The following is a 13654-nucleotide window of genomic DNA, read 5'->3' as shown; positions in this document are numbered from 1 at the left end:
TTTCTCTCTCTCTTTCTCTTTTTATTAACCCTCTCCTCTTCCGTCTCTTCCAGATGCCCTTCCCCTCCTGGTTAGATTTCTGACCGCCCTGTTTATTTTCCTTTTTTTTGGGGGGGTGGTGGTTGGTTTTTTTTCCTCCTGTTTGTTTTTATTCTGACCGGGTGCGCATGGGGGGGAGCATATAACAATTCTGATTCTCTACATAACTGCACAGAGCCAACCGGGGGTGGGGTGGGGGGGAGAGAGAGAGAGAGAGAGGGAGGGAGGGAGGGAGGGAGGAGGAGGAGGAGGAGGAGGAGGAGGGAGGGCGGGAGAGAGAGAGGGAGAGCACGAAAGCAGCGCCAGGAGCAGCGGCAGCAGCAGGGCCGGTCACCCTCGCCCCCTCCCTGCTCCCGTGCACGCCAGTGCAAGCCATGTCCTATCCTCAGGGTTACCTCTACCAGCCCCCCGGCTCGCTGGCTCTGTACTCCTGCCCGGCGTACGGCGCGTCGGCGCTGGCGGCCCCCAGGAGCGAGGAGCTGGCCAGGTCTTCGTCGGGATCGGCGTTCAGCCCTTACCCGGGATCGGCAGCTTTCACCGCCCAGGCGGCGGCCACAGGCTTCACCAGCCCGCTCCAGTACTCCACAGACCCCGCCACGGGATTCCCCTCCTACATGGTAACTACCGAAGAGAAACCCTCTCCTTCTTCATTAGCATCCGCATTCTCATCCTCATCATCTTCAGCCTCTTTCCTCACACACTTACCATCAGCCCCCGACACCACGCTGCACAGCCGGGCGCCCCGCGCTGTCTCCGCGCTGCCGGCGCCAGCCGCGCACCGCACCGCCCGCCGCACCGCCCGCCGCCTCCCAGCCCGCCGGGGCCGGCGGAGCCGGGCGGAGTGGAAAGGAACGGCGGCCCGGGGCCGGGGCCGGGGCCGGGGCTCTGCCTCGCTCCGCGCCCCCGCCGAGCGCGGTGCAGGCGGGCCTGGGACCCGGGCTCGCCCCGCGGTTCGCGGAGCCGTGCGGGCGCCCCGATTAAAGAAATATGGATCGTCTCAGTCAGTAGGGTTGGATGCTCTCATTCCCCCCCTCCCCCCCGCTTTCTCTCTCTCTCCCTTTTTTTCCCCCCCCTTTTCGCTGTGGTAGGATAGGGGAGGGTTCCTTTTTTTTTTTTTTTTTTTTTTTTTCCCTCTTTTTCCCCCCTCTCTTTTTAAGTCGGTGTTTAGAGGCGCTGCAGGCTTTATCCCCGTGTGGTTTTATTTACTTTCAGTGTGTTTTGTGCTAATGGTTTAACTGGATTTTAGGAATGAAAAGGAGCATCTGTTTGCGATCTGTGAGCTTCGCTTAAGCCCAAGATGGTTGTGGTGGCCGCAGTTTCGGATTTCACTTTCTTCTTATTAGTTAACAGGGGCATTCTCAATTGCGTGTGTGTGTGTATTCCGTGCATAAATTATAGAAATAAAACCATAAACTATAGAAATAAACTGCGCGTCTAGATGTTTATGTAGTTTTATAAACACACACACACACGGGGTCAGACACGTATCTAGTCCGTACACACAAAGACCTGTGCCCGGAATTTGAGTCTGGAGCCGCTGTCGAGATCCTACAAGGGGATGGCAGCGTAGTAGTTCGCTCTCTCCCCGCAAAGTGACAGGGAAACTACTTGCTTTCTGTCTGTAAAATACGGTGCATAAATTGTCGTGCAGTCTTTATTCGGGGTGGTATAAAAGATCTGAGGACCTCGCTTGCTTGTTTTTCCTGTTAAGAAGCAGTAGGCGAGTGGCTGGAAGTTGCGGCGAGGTTGTGAACTGTGCGGGATATTGGGTGATGTTGCGCCTGTGACTCGCCGTTCTGTGGGATTCAGAAACGTGCTGAAAGTTAGCGAGTTCCTTAGCGATATCTTTAACTTTTCTTGCATTATGCAGACTTAAATAAGCGCAATTTAAACGTTAAAGGGCGAATTAAAATGCTAATTACATCGCATTTGAACAATTCGAAACGGTGCATATCTTCTGATTTGCAAATTGGATTTGCAATGCATTAGTGCAGTGAATTGCTAAGTGGCGGCTTTGTTGTATTTTCTATAGCAAAAAAGGAAACATCTTTTGAACCTTTGAGAGAAATGTAGATATCAAGACACTACCTGTAGGGCCTTTAAAATGTCTACGCGGTTCAAAAATTATATTGGGAAATATTCAATTACAAGAAGCTGAAATTAGTCAGAAAGATTAAAACATCGCCGATTTTAAGCGCGTGTGCCTGTGTCTGTGTTCTGGGCGGAGGAAGGAGGGGGGGAATCGCAACTTAATGGCCTTTGGGTGCTGCTTCTCCCCCTCATAGAATATGGATACAAGACACCATCCTGGGGAAATACAAATATAACCGCCGATCTCGCCTTGACAACTTACTAATGGCTATCAGCAATAACAAATTGCCAACCCCACCGTTTTGTTCTCTCCAGGGCTCCCCTTACGACGCCCATACGACGGGGATGACCGGAGCCATCAGCTACCACCCGTACGGCAGCCCTGCCTACCCCTACCAGCTGAACGACCCCGCGTACAGGAAAAATGCCACCCGCGATGCCACGGCCACGCTGAAGGCCTGGCTCCAGGAGCACCGCAAGAACCCCTACCCGACCAAGGGCGAGAAGATCATGCTGGCCATCATCACCAAGATGACCCTCACCCAGGTCTCCACCTGGTTCGCCAACGCTCGCCGGCGGCTCAAGAAGGAGAACAAGATGACCTGGGCCCCGCGGAACAAGAGCGAGGACGAGGACGACGACGAAGGCGACGGGGCCAGGAGTAAAGAGGAGAGTCCCGAGAAGATACCCGAGAGCAACGAAACCTCCGCGGAGGACGAAGGTGGGCGCGGGGTGACCGCGGCCGCGGCGGGGTGGCCCCATCCCGCCCCGTCGCGTCCCCCCGGGAGCGGGGCAGCGAGGAAGGGGGTGGTGGGTGCTGGGTTAACAAAAGAGCCCCCAAAACATGTCCCGTCCCGTCGCCTTCGGCTGCTCAGGCCGCTTGTCGCCGCGAGGTGCCTGTGGCCGGGGCGGGCGGGGGGTCGGCGGGCGGAGGTGCTGCGGCGGACTGTGGCGCAGTGCAGGGGGCAGGCGGGGCAGTGCGGGGGATGCCGCGGTGGGGCTAGCCCGTAGGGACGGATGCTCCTCGAAATGGGATTGCAGCGGCAAGGACGGGCCGGCTAGCGTCTCCCTGCCCACCGCAGTGGCGGTGGCGGCGGCCGTGGTCGCCTCTCGCCCGCTTTTTTGCCGCCCCGCCCTGACTGTGCCTTTCTGTGCCCGGCGGACCCTTGCAGGAATCAGCTTGCAAGTCGACTCACTGACGGACCACTCCTGCTCCGCCGAGTCGGACGGCGAGAAGCTGCCCTGCCGAGCGGGAGACCCACTCTGCGAGTCGGGCTCGGAGTGTAAGGACAAGTACGAGGACATCGAGGAGGAGGAGGACGACGACGACGACGAGGAGGAGGAGGACATCGAGGAGGACGACGGCGGCGGCGGGGAGCGCGACCCGCCGGCCAAGCCAGCCACCTCCTCGCCGCTGGCGGCCGTGGAGGCCCCGCTCCTCGGCCACCCGCACGCCGACGCCGCCCGCAGCGCCAGCAAGGCGGCGCTGGGCGGCCGCGCCTCCCCCGGCCCCCCGACGCCGGCCAGCAAGCCCAAGCTCTGGTCGCTGGCCGAAATCGCCACCTCGGACCTCAAGAGCCAAACCCTGGGCCAGGGCTGCCAGCCCGCGCCGCTCTCCTCGGCCACCCCCGCCTCCGCCCCGCACAGCGCTGCCTACTCGCCCTCCTCCCTCCTGGGGAGGCATATTTATTACACCTCACCTTTTTATAGCAATTATACAAACTATGGGAACTTTAACGCTCTCCAGAGCCAGGGAATCCTGAGATACAACTCCGCAGCGGTGGCTTCAAACGAGGGACTAAGTCAGACTGTCCTAAATGCCAGCTCTGCCCACAAGCAGAGCAGTGACTCTTTGAAAACGATCACTAACCAGCTAGAACAGCATTACAGGCCCTCTAGTTACGACTCTAAGAAAGGTAGGTGACTTGGTTTTGCCGCTTTCTGCCCCCTTCTCCCTCGCCTTCCCTCCCCGACCCGTGCAAGTCCTTTATACCTCTATACACTGTAAATACTGAAACCTGCTCTGGAGGGACCGCGAGCACCCTGTCACCACTACTACCGCCGACTGAAGATGGGCAATAGTATAATCTGGGGATAAAAACCGGCATGTCGCCGTCGTATCGGTATCTGCCTCTAGGAACCGAGAGAGGAAATGTAAAAGACGATTTGTAGATGTGTCTCACAGGCTGCAGATACAGCTTTTCAAACTAATCTTTAGAAGGAAAACTATACGCAAAGATGTCCAGAGAGCACTGGTCATTGCATGTAATTTCCACACACACCCCACCCCCACCCCCTCCCGCCCCGACGAGCTGCTTTTGCTGTCTTTGTTTCCGGTATTCTCATGTTATTTTGCAGCTTTGGGTTCTGATAATTGCTGACCTTGGACGTGAAATTACGTGGAGTGTGACATTTTTAACTGAGTTTGGGGTTTTGTTTTTTTTTTTCCCGAAAAAGTTTTGCACTAATGTAATTGTCAGCTTATTCTAACAAAATACTCAAGCTACGGGCAGTCATAAAATATTGGCCAGCCTTTTAAAAGACCTAGCTACGAATTCTGCGGGAGTGAGAGTTGGGACCTGCACACACTGTATAATCTAGTTAGCTGGCTGTGTCCTGTGACTAACTGACGGTTGTATTTTGACAGATCCCACTGAAGTCTGCACAGTAGGAGTACAACCATACCTATAGAAGTGCAATCACACAGCAATGCAAGTAAGTGAGAACATTTTCTATTACACTGATCATTTGGCATCAGGTCTAAGACAGGCTGCACAGTTCTAGACTTGCTTAACATTAATTTCTTGCTTAATTACTTAAGAGTCTGATTACGAAGTAAGATACTTTTCTGCTAGGTTTGGTTGGTGTGTTTTTTAAAAAAAACAAAAAACAAAAACCAAAAAAACTTCTAATTACTTTTCTTTCCTGGGTTTGTCTTAATTTCAAAGTCATGTTAGACAGTTCCCTCACTTTGCATACTCTTTGCTTGTGTAAGGCGAAGCCGTAAGGACTATTTAAATGTTACAGAAAGAAAGCTTTAGAAAAAATGTCTTTTAAAAACAAAGTGCTTGTGCTCACGTGGCAGTGATAAAATTGTACATTCTGAGTAAGGCTTCACGCAGTGACCGTGTATTTAAAATAAAAAGGGACAATTTTTAGAGAGCGACATACGTCTTGAGCAGGGTATGTTACCTGTGAAGTGCGTCTTGCCTAGCTAGCAATGGTACTCTTAATACCGCCACTATTTAGGGCTAAATAAACAACAACAACAAGAAGTCGCCTTGCCGATGTTTTTTCAACTAATTCTTTTGTTAGAAGAAATAAGACGAGTAAGAATTTGCCTCACTTCCTTTTTTTTTTGTCTTTTTTTTTCCCCCCCCCCTCCTTCCCCGTTTAATGGTGTTAGAGTGTAATTGAAGGATTTTTGGATGATCTGGTTTTTTCCTTGGTCCACAGGTAGGTGTCACAATTGCTTTGAAAAAAGTCAGCAAGCCATCATCTCTCCCCGAGCTAATATATATAACAAATCTCTAAATCCGGATCACATCTTGTGCCACTGTATAAAAGAAGACCACAGAGCACTATTAAATCTTCAGACTCTAATTATTAAACCAGAATTTTGTTGGACATATGTGAGTTTGCTGGTATAGTATAGTTTCCCCAATGTATGTGTGACTTTTGAAAACAGATCTGTTTTTCTCAGGATATCTTGAATTGATCACTTCATTGCCACGGTATCTATTCGATAGGTGTGATAGGATTTATTGTAAAAATTATTTGTAAAAGATGTATACAGTAGAGATAATAAAGATGTGATTGGAGAACTTGAGTCCTTACAAAGTGGAAACAAATTTGATATTTATTTTTGTAACGATATAAAGCTTCTAGTAATTTATGCAAGTTGTATTGCAATGGAATCTAAACTTTTTGTAAATAAATTTTGCCTGGTTTTTATTTGAAACGTTGATGGTTATACAATCTTTGGTTGTTTAACGAGAATTCTTTACTAATTTATATCTTTAATTGTAAATAAAAACAGACTAGTCTGCAACAATACGGTGTTTTTGGTTCATTTTCCCCCCAAAAATAATCTATTCTTTAGAAAATGACGAAAGTTGTAATTTCACTAGTAAGGCTTAGACCATAAAATGAGTAAGCAATTTAAGTATGTTGCAAAGATATGCTTTGCATAAATTAATTCCTTCTGGGTTGTCCCGTTATGCTTAAGCTTTAAATACACACATGTGTGCAAATACATATTTGTATATATACATGCATATGTGTAGAGAGTGTGATGTGAATGCATGCATGTTTCTTATCAACTATTTATGCTGGGTGTGAAGTAGCTCTTTATTTGAGTTAACATTCTTCAAATCCTACATTTCAAGGGGGGAAAAAAGAATTATAATTAGCTATGGCTTATTTCTAATTTCTTTGTTTCTGCTTCTGGCTAAAATATGCTAAGGGGAAAAAAAAGAAGATAAAAAAGTTCAATTCCTGCTTTTTATGATTTTCCCTTATTTTCTTTTTATGAGTAAACCATATCTTTACAGTCGCTTTGGAAGTCTACTTTGACTGGGCTCATAAAATTGCTAAGTAATCATTTTATTTTTTAGTAAAATAATGGGAATCCTCATATAATATAATTTCAGAAAAGAAACGAACAATCATTTATTTTCCCCAAAAGATAAATTGAGTGAATATAACTTACGGTTATAAAACAAGAATAATAGCTTCTTAGATTGCCCTTTAATCAATCATACACTTATTTTTCAAGAGGCTCATCTATTTTATTCCATGATTAATAATGTTCCAGCGTGAGAGCATTATTAGATCCCAGCAGGGGAGATCCTGAATGCTTTTAGCTGCTTTGGAATGGTCAGTTGGGGTTCATTATGGTCTGATATTGAACAATTTATAAAATCTTGTCTAAACATCTGCCAGCTCAGATAGGCCGATGTGTCTGAAGATGGGAAATTGCTGGACCAGTTGATATTGACAAACGGATCTCTCTCCAGTGGCTTTTTGTTCAGTGAAAATTAGTGGCCTCTTGCTCAGGTCTTGTTAGAAAGGGCATTTGAAAGTGATCTTAGATACTTGAGGCATCAGCCTTGGGAATGTTAACTGGATAAAGAGCTGTGCTAGTCTGGAGTCAGGAAATATGCTGTGATTATATTAAACAGGGGAAAAGGAAGCTGTTTTTCTTAAAAACATATATGCAATTCCCATGATCAATCTTTGCCTGCACTCCACCTCCCCCCCTTCATATTTTACCCCTATAAAGACATCTAACTTATTGAGAAAATGCATGTGTTTTTCAGCTGATAGGGCAGAAACTAATATTGTAATTCTGGAAAACTCTGGGATCCATCTAGCTAAATATAAAACACTGAAGATCTTTGCAGCTGGAGGCCTACTCATCTTCTTATGTTGTTTGTAGAATGATGCTTCTTTGCTCCTGTAACATCCTGTTTTTCACTGAGGTAAAATGCAATTGTATCTGTGTGCAATGTGTAGTACAATTAGACAAACAGCTAAGAAGTAATTCAGTTTCCCCCCCCCCCCCCCCCCCCCTCCAATTTAGCATATGATGTAGATGCAAATATTTACTGTAATTGTCTTTGACCGTCTTTACTGTGCGCTCTAGGAAGATTTTATGGAGCGAGTTTTTATGTTGGGGGAGATGCCTGAACTTTCTTTTCCCCACTCTTGCACTTACTCTATCTGCCCCCACCACCCACGTTTTATGTTCCGGGTCTCTGTTGGACACAACGTGTACATTTCAATTGGTAAAAACCAAAAGCTGTGGCAGAGATTAAAAAAGGCTAACGACATTCCTTTGATGTTTATACACCCAAAGACTTATAAAAGATTTCCATAATTTACCCACCCTTGCTAGTATTTAGACCTGGATTTCTTTCTGGAAAGAAAAGTAGAAAGACTTGGAAAACTCGCTTTTAAGTATTCACTATGTATGTAAAACCCAATGGACTTCTCTCATCCTCTGAGAAACTCACGAATGGTTCATGGATGCAGATGGGCGACACCCAAATGGGTTTATTTGGCAAGTAAACTTATTTTTGAAACAAGAAATTAATGGGCAAGAACTGCATATTCAACGTCATTTGAGATTTAATAATCAAAATTAAAAGCAGAAGGGATGTGTAGCCTTGCTAGATTGTTGGCACAAACAAAGCGATTATTTCAGTATAGCAAGAAAGAGAGATGAACGGTAAAATACATCACTTTGTGTACGGTTTATTTCATAACGATGCTAATCAGCCCGCTGGGACTAAAATCTCACGCCCCTTTCTATATTTATTCCCTCTCCCCCCACCCCCTCCCCTCGTTTCTGTGCTCGTTTCGGAGAGGGAAAGACAAACCCTCGCCTCTTCGGGGCCAGAGGTTTCATTAGAGCTGATTTATTGAAATTCAGGCTTTAATCTCAGGTGGGATCCCGGAGGAATTGACGCTGTCGTCAAATAGGAAGAGGGTCGCTTTCCACTTTGCACTTCCTGGGCTGCTTTTTCCCTCGCTCCCTGCAAATGTCAACATTTGTTCTCAATAAGAGAGTTATTGTTTCGGGAAAGCTGCTCACCAACTGCCTCTGAGAGCGGAAAAAAGCGTCGCCCACCTTTGTTTGGCTGGAGTCGGGGGGAAGGGATGGGGACGGAGGTAACCCGCCGCCCAGGCCAGCAGCGGGCGGACGGACAGACAGACAGACAACTGCTGCTGTACCCCAGCTCCGGCTGGAGGGGAACGGGCCCGGCTAAGGGGAAAGTTAATATAAAGCGCAATGGGAGTCTGCGTTTCCCTCCCAGCTCCATTCGCATCTCAGCCAACCGACGTGGCTCTCACCCCTGTGAGAGGGAGGGAGGTTTCAGGGAAAAAAAAAAAGTAACAAACCCACCAGCACCAACAAAGAGAACTGCCTGCCCAAACGTCCACGCGCGGAGGAGCTCTCCAGGTTTTGGGGGTGAAAGGTGATTTTCAGGTGAAGAAACAAATTGCAAGGTGCACGGTCTGATTCAGCTCTACGAGGAGGCACCCACCTCCCTAATGGGCCATCAATTAGCTCCCGACGGGGGGCCGGCAGCCCCGCTGCGGGGAGCGGGAGCGGCCCGGGGCCGGCCAGCCCGCAGGGGAGCGGAGCGGAGCGGAGCAGTCGGGCCAGTTACGGCCCGTCCCGCTCGGTCGCGGCCCTTCCGTGCCCAACCTCACAGGACCCCCACCCCACCCCCCCGCCCCCAGCCCTCTCACCACTGGAAGTTTCTGCGTTCCGTCACATGTTACATCTCACTTAAAGGCGGTTCAGATTCACCGCGCCGCTGAGGAACCGTGGCAGGGATGTAATCAATACCGGGAGGATTTTACTGCTTATTAACTTTTGGGGAAGGGGAAAAAAAAAGAAAGTGGAATTTACATAGAGGTCGATTCGTTGCCTTCTGCATTCAGATATTTCTCGGGTGCTTGGGCAAGCTTCTCACGATCCAAATAGTTGAAAAGAGCCTTTCCGTTGTAGGAATTGAATAATGATGGTGAAAAGTATTGTTATTGACAGTAATGTTGCACATTAAGGAATACGTTATTCACCGCTTTGTTTCTGATCCGGTAACTAATAACTCAGGTATGTTTCCGGCTTCTAAAGAAATAAAAGCGAGGAAAAAAGAAAAAAAGTTAAGAAACAAAGGGATCCACGGTGAATATTCAAAGCACCCATGCATCTAATCCCTGATTATTACTCGGCAGCTCTGAAGCAGAGTCTTTATTAGAACTACAGAGAGAACGCGCGATCGGCGGGGCGGAGGCTGGCGGGTCGGTAGCTCGGAGGCAGGCAGGCTCCGGAGGAGCGGTTTACCTGTAAGCGCCCTGGCCGAGGTGGCAGCCGGGCTCCCGCAATCTGGACCCGTGCGTGTCCCCCCTGTGTGTCCCCCCACTCACCCCCCGCAGCGGTGACTCAGGGGGAATGTGACCATTTCACATCCAATCCGGGCCGAGCCGGCTGCATTTTCCCTGAGCAAAAGTAAGGGACGGACGCGGCCGCTCTGCCTCGGGGGCGGCCACCGTTAGCTTCCCTCCTTTCGGCGTTTGGGGACTGAAAGGAAAGGGGGGGAGCGGGGGGGCGGTCACCCCGGCCCAGCCCTCCTCGGAAAGACAGGAGCGCAGGTTGGCAGCGAAAGTCATTTCTGCCCCACCTGGGCTTGTTGTCATCCGTGACGGGGGATTTCAAATCACTACAGAATATCTGGGAGGGAGGGGAAAATATATAATAGTACTGCTTCTCGTAGGGCGGCTATGTGGGATATTGTCGCTGTTCGGACTCTCAAAAAACGCCCAGAAAAAAAAAAAAAAGTATGTGTATTTTTATAGGGAGATAAATTGACAATTTATTGTGTATAACTTCTGATCAATTATTAATCCTTAGTGTCAACAACAAGGTTATAATTACCTTCAGTTATTTAAAGGAATATTTATTTTTTCTTCTCTCTGATCTGGTAATTAGTTAATGCTCTGGAGTAATGAATTCAAAGCTGATTTGGTAATGATTGAGACAGTTTTCCCCCCCCTCTCTTTTGGCAGCTCCCTTCGTGGCGGGGGGAGGAGGGAAGTGTCTCCCTCCTATTTGCAAAGTCCATGTAAAGGCAAATCGCGGCGCGTTTCACTTTTCAGACCATAAATAACGATTCTGGGAGGAAAAGACCGAAATGACAAACAAATAGAGCGCAGCTGGGATGAATAAGGCCGATCAAAGTTGGCGGGGGCCAACGCTTCCCGCAGCCGCAGCAGGTCTGAGTCCCATAAAGGTGCCAGCAGCTCTTACTTCGCTCCCCGAGATCAAGAGAGACGGCGAGCAGGACATTTTAACCCCGTGACATCTTTCCGCGAGCGGAGGAGGAAGGGGAGGAAAAAATAAGAGGGAAAGGGAAGGAGGGAGCAGAGTATTTCTTGTTTGGGGGAATCCTCCATGCCTTCATGATCGCCCCGGGGAAGGGGAGGGTGTGCTTTACCTGGAGCCCGCGCAGCCCCCGCCCAGCCCGTGCATGGTGCGCGGGGGTGCGAGGCTGGGCTCCGCTCCGCTCCTCGGAGCGGGAGAGGCACAGCCTTGCGCTTTTAAAAGATCCCGAACCCGCCTCAGCCCTGGGGATGGGGAAGCAAGAAATTATTACTATTAATTATTTCCACCCCCACTCCCCTTTCGGGAGCTCAGCAAAGCTTGATCATGAAGAACAGCCGCAAAAGGGCAGCCCGCAGGGACCGTGGCTGTTGCCTTGCTCCCGGGTCTCGGGGCATGGGTAAACCCCCTCCTCCCTGGGCCTGGGACATGGCAGTCAAAGGCGACGTAACCACTGAAAAGCCTCCCCCCCCCCCCCCCCCCCCCCAGGTGTGTGGTGCTGAGTTGGGGTAGCAACTTCATCGTTGTCCCCCTCCCCGCTTTCCTCCAGACCTCCACTTAATGTAGTGTCAGGCGAGGTCTCTGAGCCAAAAGGACTTTTCGTTTTTAGCGCGATGGGGCTCGTTTTACGGCAGATCTGCGTGAGATGGAATATGTGTATGTAATATTATATATAATAGCCATATGTTTTATATATAAAATGCTTCCCCCGTGCAACAAAACTGCACTGGGAATTGCAGTGCAAAATGCAAGTTTTAAAATTAATTCATCCTGACAGGTTTGACATCGCCCGGCTCCCTTTTTCCTGCAACTCCATCCGCAAATGAATGCCGCTTCCAGAGTGTATGTTTTAATTTGTCACATCAAGGCAATAAAAGGCAGCAATATATACTTAAGCCAGTTAACATTGTAATAACAGGTTTAAAGGAGCAATTAAATGGTAGTGAGTCGCATGTCTGACTTTCTATAGGCATTACCACATCAATGGTACCTTTTAGACTGACTATAACTTAGCATGATTGTCTCAATTAGTTTAGCTACATGATAGTTATTGTGAACTCTGTGAGTAATCAATGTTACGCAAGCTTATGGGAAGGAGTCTAACAGGGGTGAGCAGCAGCTAAGTAACACGGACCTCCTATTTCCAAAAAACACCTTTCTCCCTCTCCCCCCTTCATTTCCTTCCCCCAGCCCGAAAGAAACGGTAATTTATAGTCTTATAAATCTGTTTCCGAGATCGGTGTAGCTGAACGTAGATTTACAGGCAAATAACGAGTTCTGCCGCGGCTGATAAACGAAACAGCCGCTTCAGCCCAGCGCGGGTGGCGAGGCACGCTTGCTACGCTTCTCCTTTTTAGTAGTGTCTGTCGTGGCTGCTCATTGTCACGATTCAGCCCCGAGCCACAAAGAACCTTGAGGGATGCTCACATCAAATGACATGTGTGTACATAACAATTGCGGGCGCCTGCTTTTCCCTTTGCTGATAGCGGAGCTGGTCCGAGTCGGTGGGTTGCGGTGAGAGACCCGTGTCCCGTGTGTGCGTGTAAACCAGAAACGGTCGTGGAGGGGTGGGGATGTCAGAGCGAGGGGCAGAGGGAGGAATGACTGCAGCAGAGCGGGGGGATAAGTACCGTATAGCGCAGACAGAATGGTCCTGCCGGAGCAACCGGCTGTTTAGTAACTTGTTAATTCTTTTCCACCTACAGACTCTCTCATTAAATACCGAGCCACGGGTGGCTAATGCAAAATACAAAGGGCTGCAAATTTAGTGGGAGTTGCACGAACTGTTTCAAAACACTAACAAGTTTGTAATGTTTTCTGTCACGCGGGGGGTGGGGGGCGAGAGAGCGTGTACCGTTAAATTTTAAGATAAACAAGATGCAGGGATATTTCTGTTGGTGAAGTTATTCTCATTAGTCCCAACAATGTCTCACCATTAGACAAGGCTGGAGTCAGCCTCAGTCTCAAGATTTCAGATCTGCAAGCTTTTTTTTTTTTTTTTTTTTTTTTGCATGCACATTACATTTCTGTCATGCTTTGCAGCAGAACACGATATCCCCAAAGATCCCAAAGAAAAAAAAAATACTCTGACAGCAACCATTAGTTAAGAGTGCAATGAATAAACCCCTTGCACAAGAGTATCAGGACTAATTAAGATTCTGTTTAGCAGCGCTGGATGGAATGTTAATGTAGCTTTGACTAACTGGGAATAAGCAGGGGGAAAAACTGCATTTTAAGAGGAATGCTGGGGTGATAACATCTCTCGCTTCTTCTGTCCAAGGTCTGCCCAAGCCTGTTACAAAGTCATTATCTCAAATTACTCCTGTACTTCATTTTTAGAGGGTTTGGGCAAGATCCCCTGGCGTTGAAGCGCTGCCTAGAGCCTCACAAAGCCAATACTCTCTAAGGGGATAAAGGCTGAATCAACCCACTATCTCTACCTTCGAGAGTTTGCTGGTACCAGTTCCTTGGACAAATACAGCCAGGATTCTGGAGGCAGATTAGGATCTATTGCTGGCGTCTCCTCGCAAATCCCTAAAGGGTTTTTGACCCTTTGAAGTTTCGTCTATTTTGCTTACACAGAAGTTTACATGATTAAGTCAGGATTTTACAAGGCTCAACAAGGCAAAT

The 13654-nt window shown here is 48.6% G+C and overlaps 1 protein-coding gene across 1 annotated transcript; it reads left to right on the top strand.

Annotated features, from left to right (window-relative positions):
- Positions 1-325: 325 nt before the first annotated feature.
- On the top strand, positions 326-6090 carry IRX2 (iroquois homeobox 2). Its single transcript, XM_040587057.1, has 5 exons — positions 326-656; positions 2446-2851; positions 3303-4046; positions 4778-4845; positions 5587-6090. The coding sequence occupies exons 1-4, from the start codon at positions 414-416 to the stop codon at positions 4819-4821; spliced, it is 1437 nt and encodes a 478-aa protein (XP_040442991.1). The 5' UTR covers positions 326-413; the 3' UTR covers positions 4822-4845; positions 5587-6090.
- Positions 6091-13654: the final 7564 nt, after the last annotated feature.

The sequence above is a fragment of the Falco naumanni genome, chromosome 3, assembly GCF_017639655.2.
Source record: "Falco naumanni isolate bFalNau1 chromosome 3, bFalNau1.pat, whole genome shotgun sequence".
NCBI lineage: Eukaryota > Metazoa > Chordata > Aves > Falconiformes > Falconidae > Falco > Falco naumanni.
Note: the sequence above shows the minus strand (reverse complement) of the source record. Positions and strands in the feature narration are given on the sequence as shown.

Coding starts and splice junctions, on each gene's coding strand:
- IRX2 (XM_040587057.1), top strand. CDS start 414: ATGTCCTATCCTCAGGGTTACCTCTACCAGCCCCCCGGCTCGCTGGCT. Junction 657..2,445: donor CGGGATTCCCCTCCTACATG/GTAACTACCGAA, acceptor TGTTCTCTCCAG/GGCTCCCCTTACGACGCCCA. Junction 2,852..3,302: donor AACCTCCGCGGAGGACGAAG/GTGGGCGCGGGG, acceptor GGACCCTTGCAG/GAATCAGCTTGCAAGTCGAC.